Source organism: Zeus faber (assembly GCF_960531495.2).
Source record: "Zeus faber genome assembly, chromosome: 22".
Classification (NCBI taxonomy): domain Eukaryota; kingdom Metazoa; phylum Chordata; class Actinopteri; order Zeiformes; family Zeidae; genus Zeus; species Zeus faber.
In genome coordinates this window covers 22,161,861-22,180,353 of record NC_137209.1, presented here as the reverse complement: position 1 = coordinate 22,180,353, position 18,493 = coordinate 22,161,861, and the positions used below count along the sequence as shown (strand labels likewise).

The window sequence follows — 18,493 nt, the reverse complement described above, 5'->3', positions numbered from 1 at the left end:
TTGCTTTCCAACGCACCACAGACGTGTGTGTGTGTGTGTGTGTGTGTTCTCTGCACCAGGTTTGTTTTCTGGCATCCTCACGTTCGGGTCTTTCCTTAAATGTCACGTGCAGATCCCCCTCCCACCATCCATCCCGGTAAGCCGCTAATACAGCCGAGCCAGAATTCTCCAGGCGTTATCGCGGTCTTGTGCCGCCAATCGGCGGAGGGAAAGCCTTATTTGTCAACAAGGCCCCCCCCGCCCCCCAGCAGGGAGAGTGAAAGATGGCCCGTGTTAGCTAAAGAGCCTGCTCTCCTGCAGCTTAATAACCCAGAAATAACGTGCAGATGATGCTTGAATGATATTATTGATGAAGAACCCCGGCCAGCCCGGCACAGCGATAGACTGGAAGGAGCCAGACGGGCGCTCGCTGTTGCGATGCCCCGGCCGCCGTGCGCCTTCGCAATCGATGCGCCTGATGGTACTTTATGCCGTTTGCCCGTGAAATGTGAGCGGGCCACCGTGCGCGGCGTCCGCCGGGACTCGCGCTGACCCCTATCGCGGCGGCCGCCCGCATCCGGACCCGGGGTCCTGTTTCGGGCCGGACGCTCAAGTGTTCCGTGCCATCCAATCCCCCGCGGATGTGTTGTTGGCCGGCTGAGTGTGACATCACCTGACCCGCCAGCCTGTCTTCCTGGCCCGCCACTCTGATTCCAGACTGCAACAGTCCGGCTCATTGACTTCACAGAGATGTTTACATCAGGGGCGGGGTTGAACAACACACCGGTTAACCCTTTTGTGTCGCCGCATTGATCAATAACTGGGGGCGGGGGCACGGGGGGGTTGTGAACCTCAACTGATAATGAAATTTGACCAATGGGGTTGCACAGATACCACGTTTTTGTAACTTTCTCACCCATTAGGCTCTTTGCCGAGTCCGAATCGGAGTGAAAATGATACCCGTGGCTCTTTTTCTATTTGGTCCCATTCGGTTCCACGTGGCACAAAAAAAAAGAATACGCCGGAAAAAATAATAATTCTTCTGCAGGACTGCAAACGTCCTCACAAATTTAGCGGCGGGAAATACAAACAAACCTTTTTTTTTTTTTTTTTTTTTTTGCCAGCGCGCATGGAAGTCGCAGAAATAAGCCAAATGGGTCCTGCCTCAGTATTCCTACCAGCTTGCGTGTAAACGGACGCCCGCCCGCGACCCATAATGCAAAGCGTGTTTGGTTCACACCCTGCGGTTGACTGAATTGCGTTCTCGCCGCCATGGAACCGCACCGGGCTTGGCTCGGACGCTTCCCGAGACCGCGTGAGACCACGTGAACCCACCAGCCACCTGTTTCCACGCCACATGATACTGGACATGGCCGACTGTTAACGTGGTGACGATCCTCGGCGCTTGCAGGTTAAAGTTCTTCCTTTTCAAGGGGAGTGGTTTATTTTTATTGAAGCCCCGGTTTAAGTACATTTCAATCCGATTTCTTGTTCTTTTTCTTCATTTTCACTCAAGGTTTTCAAGGAAATGACTGCTAATGACTAAACAACAGAACGTTTTCAGACTGAAGATGAAGTCCTTACTTTAATGGTGGGATTAAAACCGCCTCCATGGCTCGCACGGAGAGGGGAAATGAACTATAAAGCAAAATGTGTGAAGTGTTCCCAATTGGTTCTGTGAACCTGTAACAGACACGGCAGAAGAGAGAGCCGCTCTGTTGTTGTTTTTGCCTCTAATATATTTGGATTTTTGGCTGAAAGGCTCTCACCAATGAAGTGCTTATGACAGCCCTGTCGATCAAAGAAACACTGTCCGATATGTAGTGTCTATGTTGTGCTGTACCTTTGGCAGGTGCTTGAGGTGCTTGAAGTGCTTGATTTTATATATATTTTTTTCTCCACTCAGATGTATGTACTGGAATACCTTATTTGTTTTGTGTGAAGTGCTTGAAAATGGAAAAAATAGTGCTAAAAATAGGGTTTGAAAGTCCTTGTCATCTGTCCTTTGTAATGCCAGAATGAACCCCGTTTTATATACAAGGGCACAAAGCGGTGTGACATTTTTATTTTGTCCTTGGTGCAATCTCTCCCTCTTGGGCAGTTATCCAGCAAGTAGAAGAGTAGAAGTCTGTCGGGAAGCGTTTTTTTTTTTTTTTTTTTTTTTTTTTTGTTGTTGTTGGGGGGGGGGGGGTTCTTTTTTTTTTTTTTTTTTCCTTATTTTTATTATTTTGTCTTCTTTTCATCCCCTCGCACCGGGCTCCATGTAATCCTCCGAAATTGAAGTGGCAGTTTGTAGCACTGTGCACTCGGAGCCGACCTCCTCCTTCTTCTCCTTCTTTCTCAAGCACAGCGGAGTCCATAGGCGTTCTGCGGCGCCTCCGCCATTACGTAAGGCGGGGATCGCGCCCCGTTGGCGGTCGAGGCTCGCGTGAGAGCATCTGCAAATCTGTCTTCCTCTCGCTTCCCCCTCTTCCCCTCCTTCTGTCTGAGGAGAGAGAGAGAGAGAGAGAGAGAGAGAGAGAGAGAGAGAGAGAGAGAGAGAGAGAGAGAGAGAGAGAGAGAGAGAGAGAGAGAGAGGGAGAGGGAGACCCATAGGGGAATGTGACTCATTTGATTTCTTTGCTCCCATTCAACTGTCATCTTTCATAGACAGCCTTGCTATAGGGGATAATTGTAATGGAAAAATATCTGGGACCGGGGAGGGGCGTTGCTCTCTCAACCCAAACATTTCATTTCATCCCGTCCCATCGCTTGTATCCTCCCTCCCTCCCTTCCGCAGTATTTGTCTGTGCTCTATTAAATTGGAGTGAAAAAAAAAATTTAAAAATAAAAAAATAAAGTTGCAGCCTGCCCCCGCTGCTTTGATCAGCATCCGTACTGCTCCGACAACCAAGGAATCTCTCCCGGAGCCTGGGCGCGCGCCGCTTTGCTGCCCGCACGTAAGCTTAGTTGCAAATTTGTTCGTCAACCGCAGTGTTTCAAAACATTATCTCACTCTCTGGAATATAAGCCTCGACACAAAAAAACCCCCATCATTTTCTATTTTTTTTTTCTTTTGCCTCAAAGTTGACACAAATCCTCCTTGTGATGAGCTCGGCTCCAGATCCAGACTCTTATTGGCTTTGACTCAGAGACCAGATCCTATCCGCAGCCCTCCTCCCACCTTAATAACTACTTTCCCTTAGTATTTGTTACGGGGCATTTTTAAATTTATTTATTATATATATATATATATATATATATATATATATAAATCTAAAAATGTAATTTAAAGTTGTAGTGTTGGTTATTTAGCACTTGAAAGTCCTTGAATTTAATTTTGTAATGCCAGAAATAACGCCTGCTACACGCCCGCTGGCAAAAAGGAATGACCACATCAAAAAATGTGTTCCGATTTTTGAGGAACCGCTTCGTTCGGGGCTTGCGGAGACGGGCAGGCTGCCAGTCTGTGTGAGGCTTGCGGCACGCTGGGGGTGGGCGGCGGCGGCGGCGCTGCCCTTTGACCTCTCCTGTAAGAGCAGGGGGTGTAATTAACGCATTGGAGCGGGACGCTGGGTGCCAGCGCGCGCGCTCTCCGCGAGTGCTTTGACATCGTATTCGCTTTGATTTCGTCAACCGCGGCGGTCCTCCCCCGTTGGGTAGCATTAGATCGTGTGTCTGAGGCGAGCGCAGAGGAAAGGCTGGGTGGTTTATTATTTTATTTTTTTAGATCGCAAACAACGCTCAAAAGGCTTCCTTCAATTTTCCTTCCATCCTTTTCCTCATCTATTTGGTTACGTTCGAAAATCTCCGTCTGAAATCACATTTTTATTTTCGATTCAGGCCAGCCTCTATATTCTGATGATTTGGTCTTTTTTTTTTTTTTTTTTTAATTTGAATATTTTTGTCAGTTTAACGGCGCAGGGCCGGACTGCCTTAACTGATGGAATTTACAGCACAGTTTCTCCAGCTTTTAGTACTGGAGGCCCACGGAAGTGTATATTAAAAAGAACATTGGGATATAATGGGGAATATAAAAAGAGCAAATTTAATTTCTTTATTGCCTTTTTTATTGCGATTTTAGTGAGCACATATTTGGTCTTTTTGGCTCAAGACGAAATCTAACTCCACAGGAGGATCCTGGCGTGAGTGTTGGGGGGAGCTGCTTTTATGTCATCGCCACAGAGGAACTGGCGACTTTTAAATCCATTAAAACCATTGTAAAACATTCACCAATGTTTTTATTTTATGTACGTCTGGAAGTATATACTATACTGTACATTTCTGACATTTTGTTTTGTATAGATATATCAGAGGTTCTCCATTTTCTCCAGCCAACTACACAAGGCATTGTTTCCTAATTTGGCACCTTTATAACATCAAGAGATTGAGGGTAGGAAGACATCTGAGAAGGGGAAGATGAAGTGGGGTTTAAAAGCAGCTGTTTAAAAGCAAAATATACCTTTTTATAAGTTGTTTTTTATTTCCTTGTTGTATAACCTTTAACACAATTAACGCCTTAATTGTGTTGCATTTATTATCATTTATGTATTTGATTGTTGCTTACAGAATAAGTAAATCTATCAAAATAATTCAACATAATCCATGACAAAATAACTGAATTTAATGTTGTTTTTATATTGATGTCGCGAAAAAAAACTACTTTCGATACAAACGTTTTTTTCAAATGGCAGCGACAATAAATAAACAGAATTAACAAAGCTATGAGAGATATTTTGGGAAGCATTGGTGTTTGGGTCCACCTCCCCCCTTCTCCCCCGCGTCGAGCTTCTCTCACACCCCGCTGTTCTCATTTTCCGCAGGTCGTGGTGTCGACAAACATCGCCGAGACGTCCCTGACCATCGACGGCGTGGTGTTTGTAATTGATCCCGGATTTGCCAAGCAAAAGGTTAGCCCCCCCCCCTCCTCCCCCTTGTTATCTCCTCCCATCATCTGCTTCTGCTCGCCTGAAAATCCCCAGATAAACACAGCGCCGCGCACCTGACAGTGGCAGAGATGGAAAAGCCAGTTATTTATTCCTCTGACATTTCTTCTGCCCGGAGCCATGTCGCACGCGCGGCTCAATCAGAGATGATATATGCGCCGGCGCGCATTTTTATTTCTCTCTCTCGCCTTCTCTCTCTCTCTGTGTGTGTGTGTGTGTGTGTGTGTGTGTGTGTGTGTGTGTGTGTGTGTGTGTGTGTGTGTGTGTGTGTGTGTGTGTGTGTGTGTGTGTGTGTGTGTGTGTGTGTGTGTGTGTGTGTGTGTGTGTGTGGATCCTGCTCCGGCGCTTTAGTTTATGAGGATTTATCGTTTTCACCTGAGGATGCAGAAGATGGGTCGAAATTGACCCGGATGATTGTTTTCTTGCTTTATGTTTTAAACCAAAATATTTTGCGCCGTTTCGTGTCTTCGAGGCTTTTGTCCAAAAGTACATTTTGTCACAGTATGAAGCCACTGTAGATCACTGTCACAACTAAACCTTCTCGAGGAATGACATTAGAATTTTCTTTTCCAATCCCAGGAATTCCTTTGAATGCAGTGTTTGTTTGACAGTTTCTCAGTTAATTTAAATATTTCCTCCTCTATTTATTCCGGTGTTTTTTGCAGATGTGAACTTATTGTATATCAAAGCACTGCATATGACATCACAACCGACCTTCCATGAAGCTTTGAGAAAGAAATCAGTGTTATTACAAACATTAGTAGGGGTGTCGAGGTTCTGATTCAAAATTGATAATAATGAGGATTCTCCCCGTATTTCTGTGGGTGACCTTGTCGGACATGGTCGCCATATTTGGGCGGTCAAGATCTGCCGGTAAACAAATCAGCAAATTTGTTTGGGAGTCGGGAGTGCTGCGGTCGGCTCCGCAGAGGGGGGTCCCCTGCGCCGCACCCCTCACCGCACACTGCCCCCGGCAACGGGGCTGCAGGAATGAATAAAGTTCAATATAAGTTCATCCAGTTTGTTGCACAGTGAACACACATGAGAGGGAAATATTCCCAGTAACGGTGCCACGGTGTCCGCGTCTCCCTCTCCTGTGTGTACAAAGGAGAGCATGCCTCCGACCAGAACGTCCAGTCGTTCCACAGATGTGGCGATGAAAGTGGATGAAACCCGAAATCACAGATGGAGTGTCCTCTAGCGCAGAGGTTCCCAACCACCAACCATTCATAGAAGTTATTGAGAAACAAGTGTTTTTCTTTACAAATCAAGATTGTATAGTCTAACAATGGCATGGCCGTCAGTGCCGGGATTTTTATTTACGTATTTATTTATTTATTTATTTATTTTCGAATCGTGACCTTAAAATCTGAATTTTTCATACGTGCAAAATTCACATTCATCCGAAGGTTCCTGCGGAGTGCGTTTGATCGGTCTTTCCCCTTCGTCTTGTCAGGTGTATAACCCGCGTATCAGAGTGGAGTCCCTCCTGGTGACGGCCATCAGCAAGGCGTCGGCCCAGCAGCGGGCGGGGCGAGCCGGGAGGACACGCCCAGGGAAGTGCTTCCGCCTCTACACGGAGAAGGCGTACAAGACGGAAATGCAGGTTGGTGCCAAAGAGCTGATGAGTGAACGAACCCATCCCCTTGTGTCGACAAATGAAGCTCAAGATCCTATCGTGCGTTTTCGGTGGAATATTGTTGAAAATCATGGAGTGTTTGTCAAAGTCTGGCTTGTGACCCCACCTGTGGGTCACAGGAGACTTTACGCGGGTCGCCAAATGCTGTTGCAGAATTTCCGCCGCAGTCTGATGTTTTTGAGCACCTTTATTGAGATGCTGTAAAATGCTTAAACACCGTCTTCGATAACACGCGCACGCAAAACCAAATTGGGATTTATCAAACATTTCTTGTGCCTTCACGATGGTTTGTTTAACGACTGTTTCAAGCTGTTCAATGCAGAAATGGCTGAGAATCTCGAGAAATATTCATTTATGCACAAAATTGCTGTGCTCATGGTTTATAGATAAGGCTGTTGCTAATTGGGTTGTGATGTTTTTTTGTTTTTTTTTTAAGTGCGTCCCCGGAAACAAGTTTGAGGAACTCCAGATGTGGCTTCCCTTTGTAGCCATTGCTTTTCAACGGGAATGGTTTTGACGCCCGTTGTGACGCTAACATGCAGTTCTCAGCAATTCCGTAGTTGATCATCGTGAAAAAATAAAATTGTTGTTCCTCGACCTTTTGACCTCCAAATGGTGGGTGTTACGGTTTTAAGACGTTTGAGAGCAAGAGGACATTCTGAGAAGCCCCTTCTTGACCTGTTACGCCAACGTTTTGTATTCAAACGGGGATTCTTGGTGATCTCCGAATTACAATTCCAGAAGCCTCGCAGACCTATTCCGTTGACAACTCCGCCCGGTGACAAATGAACTCGTGCGGGCCCGGTCTTCCACTTTAACAGGCTAATTCTTCTACGTCACACTGAGTGGCAACGGAAATTGTTAAACAAGTCAAATGGCCCTTCGGGCGCCCGGGCCGCTCCTCACGGTGACGTACGAGCGAAGCCGACCAGACGATCAGCCCTGACTCACTCATTCTGAACGTTCCTCAGGACAACACGTACCCGGAGATCCTGAGGTCCAACCTGGGCTCCGTGGTGCTGCAGTTGAAGAAACTGGGCATCGACGACCTGGTGCACTTCGACTTCATGGATCCACCAGGTTAGCGCTCTCCGATTGTCCTACGTACGAAAGAACTGAGCTTTGGTAGTTGCTTTTTGATCTAAACTTCAGAGCAAAATTAATAAATATTTGATTTATTATTTTATTTTGAAATACTTTTCCTTGGGACCCCCAAATTTTTCATAATAGTGTCGTCTGGAGCCATCACAATTGCAGCATAATGACAACCAATATGTGAAATCACGTTTCGATCCAACTTGAAGGGAGCATTTAAACATATGTCAGAAATTCTGCAAGCAATTCATGAATGAACTGAAGTTTTATGTTCTATGTCAATCAGGGATGCTAATTTAAATTTTAGACATTTGACCGACAGCCCAACCTCTATAACCAATTATTGACAGTTATTCGACTTTATTAAAATATTAGGGCACTGTCCCCCAAAACAAAAATTATTCGTGTTTGTTTAAATCAGACTTTATAAATTATAATTTTTAAATATAGCCGCAAGCAGCAAAGAGCGGGTGTCAAGCCCAAGAGCGCCCTCCAGCGAGGCAGCAGCGACGCATCGCTGAAGAAGTTGGACCAGAGAGAAAAACCTGCAAATGATCAGTTTTTGCGTGCTGTTTGACCTCTGGTTATCAAACGGCTGAACCTGCATGATCCAAACCGAATATATCTTCATGTAAAATAGTGCGCCGAGTCTCAAAAAGGCGTGTTTGGTTCGCATCGGACCTGGCGTTCACAAGCCACTCGCACTTTCTGTCTGTGCGCCATTTGAACAGATCAAGGTCCAACGAATCCAGTGAACCTGGTTTGGTTGAAATTGGACAAATGGCGTACAAGTGACAAGTGTCAAGAGTAGGTTTTTGGAAATGTACTTTATTTTCTCTGGTTCATGGTGACCCCTTGGACTTTCCATTCACCAAATTCCACAAAGAGGGGACAAATTTAAACCCGCCTTAAGGCTCCTGAATTTTAATTGGCCTGTGGCGGCCATCTTGTTTTGACCATCTTTCTTGAGCCACTAGAGAAGTGTCCTTACGTTGGGACACAAATGTTAACATTTAAATCGGGAGTAGTGACCATTTTCATGAATGTTCAGCTGTAGCGCCCCCTTTAGGCCAGCCGGATGCAGCACGTGTCAGTAGATTCAGTAGAGAAAACTGGACCTGGGAACCAAGTTTTGTGAAAATTGGACCAAGTGTTGAGAAGATACGCCTGCCACACCATAATGAGGTGAATCATAAATATATTTTTATATGCGAACACAGCTCTCCGTGCGCCCCCCGATCCAATATCATCCAACTGCACAGGCGTGGATGAGCGGCTCCTCCAAATCAAACGGCTAAAAGCAGTGTGTTTTGACTGTTAGTTGTTTTATTTGGAGGAGGGCGGACGGGGCACGGAGGAACTTGTGACAAAATTCCGAGTCGGGCACAGCCCTCGAAATAATTGATAATAATGGGACACAACACAAAATACATCCCCCGATATGTTTAATGGACTGTCCCTCTATGTGACAAATAAACCTCTTGAATCTCCCAGTGACGAGCAGAACAACACAAAAGTTTCGTTTCGGCAGAAGCCACAGCATGGAAGACAGTTAATGATGAAAACTAAACAATGATTATTGTCTCTATATTTCATATCGCTCCTGTAACTTTCACCAGCAAAAAAACATGAAATACAAAATAAATATATATATGTTATTTTATTATTTGCGGTGTTCGTCACAGCCCTAGTTGCCCCATGGGTTGTATTTAAGAAAATGATTGTAAAGCCTATTTTTATTTTACCATGCGGGGAAACTTCTTTTTCCTTTTTATTTTTTAATTTTATTTATTAACTGTTTGACTGATAGTATTAATAGGTATAAATTCTTAATGTTGTTTAACGCTTAACCAGTTAATTTTTAACATTCATTGAGGTGGATGTTTCTTAAATGACCGTTATTGGCTGATACCATGACTGTGCCACAAAATGCTCAAAAGGGAAAATGTAATTGTTTGCCGCCACCATTTACGTAACCGTTAATCGTCCGCCGAAATTCCGTGACTGTGACAGCCGGAGAGCGTCGTCGTCTGTATAAATTCTCCATGTCGGTTACTGTGGGAAAACTGCTCAGAAATGTACAAACCCTCCGCTAAGCTCTAGTCTGCTGTGCGATACCAAATCTGGGTCGGGCGTGTCACTTGTGAGCCCGGCTGAAAGGAGGGGAGGGGGATGAAATGATCTTGGCACATGTCAAATACCGCGCGCTAAATGTTTGGGGATTGAGGAGCGCCGCCTCTGAGAAAGTCGGAGACGACGGCGCGCTGTGTGTTGTACAACCAGCTGCTTTCAAGTCGGGTCCATTTCCATTCACAGCAGGGGGGGAGGGGGGCACGTTAGTGGTGACGAGCCATTTCTGGCCGGTCGCTGCGGTTTTGAGGTTTACTCACGATTAGCTTTTACTATTTGGATCTCCCGCTTTTTCCCTTGTCTATTATTATTATTTCATCTTTTTATTTTTTGCAAAGAATAATAATAATAATAAAAAAAAAAAAAGGGTTTCTTGTTTTGTCCTGCCGTGACTCACCGGAGATGCCAAGCTGTGGCACTCCCTCGCACAGCGTGTGTTCCTTCATTTTCCCCAAGAGAGACCCCCCCCCTTCCCCTTCTCTCTTTTATTTTTTTCTCCTCTGCCGTAACTTCACTTTCCCTCCCCCTCGCTGTAATATAGTTTTCATCTCACCTCTGAGATTAAACCCATCTCTCCCCATCCGCTGTGGCAAACACCATTTTGAGAATGAAATTGGTTACATCAATAGCCGTGCTATCACCTCTGCTATTGCCTTCCCTTTATATTCCTTCAGTGAAACATGACTGACCCCCTCGCCGCCGCCCCCGCATTGCTCACGGAGCGCGAGGGGTAAGCCTCAACTTGGCCACGGTGGCCCCGGATACTGGATCTAACCAGCGCCGGCGTGGCGAGCGCGCGGGGGGGATCTTATTTATCCACTCGGAGCGACCTCTGCCTCGTTCTCACTTGAAACTGCGGGAGGCATTCCCAAACAATCCCGTCCTGTTAAGGGCAAGCAGTTGTTATCAAGTTTTTTACATTTTATGAAGAAGGATTGAAATAACAATAATAATAAGAAGAATTAGTGTTATTAAAATAAATGCAAGATAAATGAAGGATTGCACAACCTTGCTGAATGCTTTACTATTGACAAACTAAGTGGTAATTGTGATATTACTGTCACTTCAAAAATTCAGTGTTGAATCTCACTTTCAGAAAAAGAAAATTTACAGTACAGTGAGAAGCCGCAGCAGAGCGGTAAGTTCCTCAATGGTGACGCATTGAGTGAGGCTTTGCTACGTCAGGAATAATGGCTTTGTAAAAAATAGCTAACAGGCCCTTTAAGTTGTCTGAGCCAAGGTGAGGACTGGATCTGGACTTGGACCTGGGGATGACGAGAGGGCGGTGGCTCAGTCGAGCGGGCCGTCGTGTCAACGGAAGATTGCCGGTTCGATCCCCGGCTCCGCCTGGTAGCGCGCTGTAGTGTCCTTGAGCCAGGCATTTAGCCCCCCGCTGCTCTCAATGAGCCTTGCGCGGCCGCCTCCATTGGTGTATGAGTCGTGAAGCGTCTGCTAAATGACGTGGTGTGATGGACATCCTGTACTCTTATCCTACACCGGGCCGAAGTTGTTCAGATCAGATTCAGATTATGTCCAAACTGACCCCTCTGAATAGATTTCTTACCGTTGAGTAAAAACGAATGGATCTGGTTTTGCTTTGTTGGGCACACACACATGTGCGCGGGCACGCTGGAAGAGCGAGCCCTCATCACCTCCCGGGGCGGTTCGGCCAATTACACACTCGAGAGGCATTTGTTTGGAGTTGGCGAGGTGGCGAGAGCGCTTTTGATTCAATCAAAAACTCTTTTTAGGTTCATCAGTTTGTACAGATCTGAATCGGTTGGATTTGTGTGGATATTTTCCCCAAAGTGTCCCTTTCATGTTGATGATCAAAATAACCTCCCTCGAACGCCCCCCTCACCCACCCACCCACATTTAATCTTACTTAGACACTAATTTCCTGTCACCGAGGAGTTCTCCAAACTCCGGCCCGTTGGTCTCGCAGTCAGCCTCGCTCGCCACTCAATAAGCTCGGCACCGGTCCTGTGAGCGGCCGGCCGGCCAAATGAAAAAATCCAAAAGAAATCAGTAGCGCTTTACGCCAGGACCTGGCTGGGCAGGATTCATTTGCCATGTGACATTTGCAAAGAAGTACATTTCAAAGCCAATGTGATTTAATGTACCTTTTAGCCTTTCGTCTCATTGATTTGGTCCTTGGTTAATATATCGGATTCTTGCGTGTTGCGGCGGTCAATAACTCCTTCTGGTGAGGTGCTAGGCGTATAGATTGCATTTCCACACTGGTTCATCATGTTACCAGTGCTCTGAAATCACATTTTCTGAGCCTCGCGCCGTTGGTGCCTGGCCCTTTTTTTTGGGTATTAAAAAAAAAAAAAAGCTTTGAGGACTTGAATCAATAGTTGTTCCTAATAATAATAATAATTATAATAATAATAATAACAATAATAAAAACATACTTGATGTTTTTGAAATTGATTTTTTTTTCGGTCTTGTTTGTTATTTTTTTGTTTTTGGGCCACTTTCAAATGAAATTGAAGGAGTGGTTTACCCGCAGCTTGGAGTTAATTTTCAGTTAACATGCAACTGGTCATTAGGCTTCAGCTCTGGAGAGCCAAAGGTCAATAATTGCATCTCGGTGAAAAATCTTTTAACCAAACAGTCGGAGCCTTTTGTGTCAAAGCATTAAGTAGAAGGTTCCCGTGTAATTGCGTTAGTTGTTGTGAATCGCCCGAGCGCAGGATGAAAAATGAGCTTCTCTGCCCTGATTACTAAGTTGCCGTCCAGCCCGGCCTGACCATCACACACACTAAAAGCCTCCGCATTGAGATTCCCCTCATGCTCCCGGCCTCCCTTTCCCCCGCCCGCTCTGTTTGGACTGCCAGGGCTTTGTTTTCTGTCTTCATGATCAGCTATGATTGCACTCTAATCTTTATTTATTTATTAACATTTTTTTATTTATTTAACCTGCCTCTCCCCTTTCTTCTTCTTCTTCTTCTTCTTCTTCTTCTTCTTCTTCTTCTTCTTCTTCTTCTCCTTCTCCTTCTCCTTCTCCTTCTCCTTCTCCTTCTCCTTCTCCTTCTCCTTCTCCAGCCCCAGAGACGCTGATGCGGGCGTTGGAGCTGCTCAACTATCTGGCGGCGCTCAACGACGACGGTGACCTGACAGAGCTGGGCTCCATGATGGCGGAGTTCCCCCTGGACCCCCAACTCGCGAAGATGGTCATCGCCAGCTGCGAGTTCAACTGCTCCAACGAGATCCTCTCCATCACCGCCATGCTGTCAGGTAATGCTCTGGGCCGCTCCACCGCCCGGCCGCCGGTGTAAAAAAAAAAACAGCTGGCAAGCTTTTTTTTATTCTTTTAAAGCCGTTCTCTATTTATCTGATGCATTTGATGAGATTTTTACACTTTGTTCCTAAACTTGGTCGGCATCTAATGATTTGTGTATGTTCTTCGCTGGTGATTAGAGCAGCTTCCGGGGCTTAGTCACTCCCTTGCGGTCTTTTGTTTAATTAAATAAAAAAGCGAAAGAATTCTGTATCTACACAAGTTTTTTTCTGGTATGTTTTTATCAGCGGTGATGTTCGGCAGCATGACTCCCCCAAAGCATTACTTCCCAAAGACATTTTGACGCGCCTTTCTGACACTGCGTGCGCTGGGAGCGGCCGGGCTTTTCCTGGTCGCCGCAAATGGATGTTAAAATATGTTAATTATTCCAACATCCCGGGCATTAATATGGAGCCTGTCCCTCCTCGGCCCTAACGGCCGATGCTCCTCCGCGGAGGCTTTGCTAGATGTCGGAACACCGCGTTGGGGAGGAGCGGGAGTGGGGTCCGACAGAAGTGAACACGGAGCGAAGCGCCGATTGAACACGGGGAGGGTCCTCGTGGGGGGGGGGCGGGGGCGACCACTGATGCCACCTTCACATTACTGCCCCCGAGGGGGGGGTTTAGGAGTCGGTGGCCATCCCAGGTCCTCCACCTCCTCCTCCTCCACCCACTCCTTGCCCTGTGAAGTGCTCTGTGCCTCTGAGCGGAGGCCTTGTTCCTCCATGTGGGAATTGCTTGACTCATCCCTGTGGGCGGCTGTGTTGGGGCCCATACCAACCTTGTTTAGTCCCACAGTGCTTCGTCCGACCCACGGAGGCCAGGAAGGCGGCGGATGAGTCCAAGATGCGCTTCGCCCACATCGACGGAGACCACCTCACGCTGCTCAACGTCTACCACGCCTTCAAACAAAGTAGGCGTCCCCTGGGTTCTGAATTCCTGTAAGAATTGGGGATGTTTTCAGCAATCCTTAATGCTCCGCGTCCACTCTGCGTCGTCTCCCCTGCAGATCACGAGTCCAACCAGTGGTGCTACGACAACTTCGTCAACTACCGCTCGCTGATGTCTGCGGACAACGTGCGGCAGCAGCTGTCCAGGATCATGGACCGCTTCAGCCTGCCTCGCCGCAGCACCGAGTTCAACAGCCGTGATTACTACGTCAACATCCGCCGAGCGCTGGTCACTGGCTTCTTCATGCAGGTCGGTGTGCCCCCCCCGGCGAAGGCCCCGAAAGAAAACCCCTGCAAAACACTGTCGAGTTATTAAGAGTCAGAGGCTGGCAATCCACGTCGGCGAAACGTCCGATCGGTGGCTCAACCGAGCCTGGGTGAAACGCTTCTGTTTGACGTCATCAGCTCGACCGTTGTTCAAGTTTACCCACGAGTTTGCTAAAGAAACCCCGTCCTTGAAACACCGGGGGAAAAAATTCATGTTGATTAATGTGCTCAAACGATCTGCACTGTCTGGATCGCAGCGGAAATAATTGCGATATTGGATGGCCGCCTCCAAAAGTGTGAGGAAAACAGCCGCTTTAATTTAAACCCCATAACAAGAAATCAAGTCAATTTAGTCCCAGCTCGGGTAAATAAATGGTATTTTGCGGAAAGCCATTTTCAAGGCACCTGAAACAAGCGACCTGACAAGTTGAATTACGGCGTTAATATTTAAATATTTGTCAACATTAACCTTTATCTCGGTGACAAATTTGCCGCTTGTGTTGTAGTTTTTTTGGGGCATTGAAGTTCATGTCTCTGTTTGGAAAGGTCCTTATTGAGACTGATTGCCCGGGCTAATCACAGCAGCCCCCGTCCGCTTAACAGAGTATCAGCCACGTCGTGGAAGTCTCTGAAACAAGTTAAATGTGTTTGGGCCTCCAATCTGCTTCCCTTTAAAAAGACAAATTAATCACTCAGGTGACGCAGTTTGAAAAGCGCCGGCGCCAGGGTGACTGACTCAAGACTCAGAAAATAAAATTATTAGAAACGTTAATATATTATAAACCTTTAATGTGTAAAATACAGTGAATAATTAGACAATATATTTGAATGTTTAATGCATGATTATTATTTATTTCCAATCGTTATTTCCTGTCTTACAGCTGTGACAGGTGCATTGACAAATGTAAGGGGTTAAAAGTACATCGTTTTCAAACTACTTTCTTCTGGTTTGACACATTGGGTTGGAAAAAACGTTTATTTTTTATTTTTTTTAATGAATTGGCCGTCTGCATGTTGACCTTGGGGGGGTAAAACATAAGCGCTAAATTAAGAAAACGTCTTTACAACGAGAGGCCGGTGTAAAATGAATGTGGTCACCGTTAACATTAAGATGGAATCTGCATCTCTCTCCATTCGCTTTCATATCTCAGGCCTCGCTGCTAAGACCGCCTGAATATTAACATCTTTTTATTATTAAAAGTAGGCTCGGCATTGAAGATAGATCCGATAGCTGCGCTTATTTAAAAATCGTATTTTAATTGAAGTCAAAAATCTGTGGAGGAGACGCCGATTTTATTGGATCTTTGTTTTGAAATACCAATAATTGCAATTAACAATTGAATTCTATATTTTTATTCACGATCTCAGTTTAAGGTTTTAATACATGTTGGTGTTTTGCAGAGGAGCCATCGACTGATATTGAAGATTGGAACATAAAAACAAACATGTTTGTAGATTGTGTAGTGATTGTGAGCGCTCTCCTGTGCTTCCCCCCCCAGATCGCCCACCTGGAACGCACGGGCCACTACCTGACGGTGAAGGACAACCAGGTGGTGCAGCTCCACCCCTCCACCGTGCTGGACCACAAGCCCGAGTGGGTGCTGTACAACGAGTTCGTCCTCACCACCAAGAACTACATCCGCACCTGCACCGACATCAAGCCCGAGTGGTGAGTCCCGCCCCCGCTGCTCATATTAATTTGGGTTCCTTCAACCGACTGAATGCGCCGCGCAAAACGTTTCCCCCAAAACCTCCTTGCTCTTTGATTGGGCTGAGCACCAGCGGCTGGTGTTTAGCGGAACGTGGTCGCGTAGTCTGTGAGTAATCCAGCTCTGTCAGTGGGAATGTGCTCCTTGTTTCATCGGGATGAGAGATGAGGAATACTGTGTTTGTACCACAGTTTCAGTGTTTGAATGATTTCCTTGTTCCTCATCTGGTTTGTTTCACTGTTTTTAAAAAGAAAAAAAAAAAAAGCAGATTTATTGCATGAGGCAAATGTCTACCTCTATATCCTTCTACCTTTGTGTGTCTCTCTCTCTCTCTCTCTCCCTCTCTCTCTCTACATTAGATGTTGAAGTGTCCAGTCACATTAAATCACCACAAATAATGCGACTTTTATTTATTTATTTATTTATTTATTTTTGTGTGTTTGGTCATGGAATAAATATGAGCAAAACATTAAATACAATTACACAGATAAAATAAATGCTTGGGAGCCGTCAGAGCCGTCTCTCTTCAGTGAGCCAGATCGTCCGACTCACCAAGAAGAGACAAACTTTTCGACAGCGCGTCCACGCGTCCACTCTGTGCGTTCATTAATCAGACCCCTCATCATATCACAGCATCATGTTTGGTTTATCATTATTATCTGTTCTTTGATATCACAATCCAAATCATATCCATAACGTTAACTACTCTCCTGGAGCAAGCTGCTCTCTGTTCTGTCCTCTGGAGGAGACAAAATTGATCATGTCTTATTGAAACGGAGGCACATTCCCTCTAAATGATGAGAACTCACATGCTGCGAGCCCCCCCGCCCCGCCCAGCAGTTTATTTTCTCAGATAACCTTAAATTAGAGATCACATTTTTTTTTTTTCTCTCCACCTGCCCGATCAAACTACTGCAGGTAGGAGGCATTCCTCTTGCCCCCACGCAGAGTTTACCTGCCCCGGGGCCAACGTTGAGTCCAGCCCCGACGGAGGCGGCAGCAGAAAATATCACCCACAAAATTATGGGGAGAATCGAAAAACCTGCTTGTGATTTTAAAATCAAACGCTCACTTAGATTGATTTGCGATCAGAATCATGACACCCTGTCTGTCTGTCTGTCTGTCTGTCTGTCTGTCTGTCTGTCTGTCTGTCTCTCTGTCTGTCTGTCTGTCTGTCTGTCTGTCTATCAGTCTTCTATCAATCTTACCATCCACTGTATCTATCCATCCATCGAGTCATAATCTCATCCATCTACTTAATCTATCATCCATCTAGCTGTCTTCCCATCCACTGTATCTGTCTGTCTGTCTGTCTGTCTGTCTGTCTGTCTGTCTGTCTGTCTGTCTGTCTGTCTGTCTGTCTGTCTGTCTGTCTGTCTGTCTGTCTGTCTGTATCTATCGATCTATCTATCATCCCATCCATCTACTTTATCCATCCATCCATCCACTTGAAGTAGTGGACACTGTTACTTTATGAAGTGTGTTTGTGTTGTCTAGTTTTGGTTCCAGTACAGTCGTCTTCTTCTTCCTCAGTATGTGCTTCTGCATTTATTTATCAGATATGGTCCGAGTAAACACCCCCGCGCACGCACGCACGCACGCACGCACGCACGCACGCACACACACACACACGCTCGCGCGCACCCTCGCTCTCGCGCTCCGTGACTAACGCTGGCGTGCCTCCTTCCCTCGGCAGGCTGGTGAAAGTGGCACCGCAGTACTACGAGATGAGCAACTTCCCTCAGTGTGAGGCCAAGAGACAGCTGGAGCGCCTGGTCACCAAGCTCTCCTCTAAGGAATACTCCCAGTACTGAGTACAACACACCAGTTACAACGTCAAACGCTGTACATACACCACCCCACACCCTCACCCAGGCACTGTTTTCATTTCTTTATTCTGTTATTGACACCATCTCATAGCACGTCATGTCTTTTCATAATGATTGGGAGGAGACCCTCGTCGTGGGTTTTTTTTTTTTTTTTTTTTTCCCTCTCCGGGGTGGGGCGGGGGGCGGGGGGGTATAGGGCTAAGGGGTATAGGCGCTATAAGGAACGGACTCATTCTGCCGCTCAACAGGAAGCCGGTCACCAGGTAAATCCCGTATGTAGATATCGACATTCCTCACGAAACCGTGCTGAACAAACGTCGGCCTCTGGCGGGTGCCACGCCCGCCGCTACGCTTGAACCGCTCCAAGGTTAACCTACACTCGGTCTGATCGGATGAATTGTGGAACGAGGGGGATTTTCTTGTGTCAAGGAGACTTTGAGAGAACGCGTGGAGCACTGATGTTCACTGACTGTTCAAATTAATAAATCTGTCTTTGTAAAAAAAAAAACAAGAGCCCCTCCTCCTCCTCCTCCCGTGTCAATTTAAGTGTATGATCATCCCTGTGTCCAAGTTTCAATTAAACGCTCGCCAACAGCAGACATTGGAACTCGCCAAAAGCCAGATGAGTGGTTGGTTTGTTTTTGTTTTTTTTGTTTACTTTCTTTACTGAAGTAAAACCTGACGG

At 46.1% G+C, this 18,493-nt stretch overlaps 1 protein-coding gene across 2 annotated transcripts in view; it reads left to right on the top strand.

Moving 5' to 3' along the window:
* The window catches only part of dhx15 (DEAH (Asp-Glu-Ala-His) box helicase 15), a 37,789-nt gene extending 19,825 nt beyond the window's left edge, over positions 1–17,964 (top strand). For both annotated transcript variants that reach the window (XM_080022980.1, XM_080022979.1), the window contains exons 7-14: positions 4,782–4,868; positions 6,361–6,510; positions 7,515–7,623; positions 12,820–13,011; positions 13,844–13,966; positions 14,063–14,253; positions 15,770–15,939; positions 17,676–17,964. In XM_080022980.1, coding sequence (XP_079879106.1) covers positions 4,782–4,868; positions 6,361–6,510; positions 7,515–7,623; positions 12,820–13,011; positions 13,844–13,966; positions 14,063–14,253; positions 15,770–15,939; positions 17,676–17,793 — 1,140 coding nt within the window. In that variant the 3' untranslated portion in view covers positions 17,794–17,964. The remainder of the gene's footprint in view (positions 1–4,781; positions 4,869–6,360; positions 6,511–7,514; positions 7,624–12,819; positions 13,012–13,843; positions 13,967–14,062; positions 14,254–15,769; positions 15,940–17,675) is intronic.
* Positions 17,965–18,493: the final 529 nt, after the last annotated feature.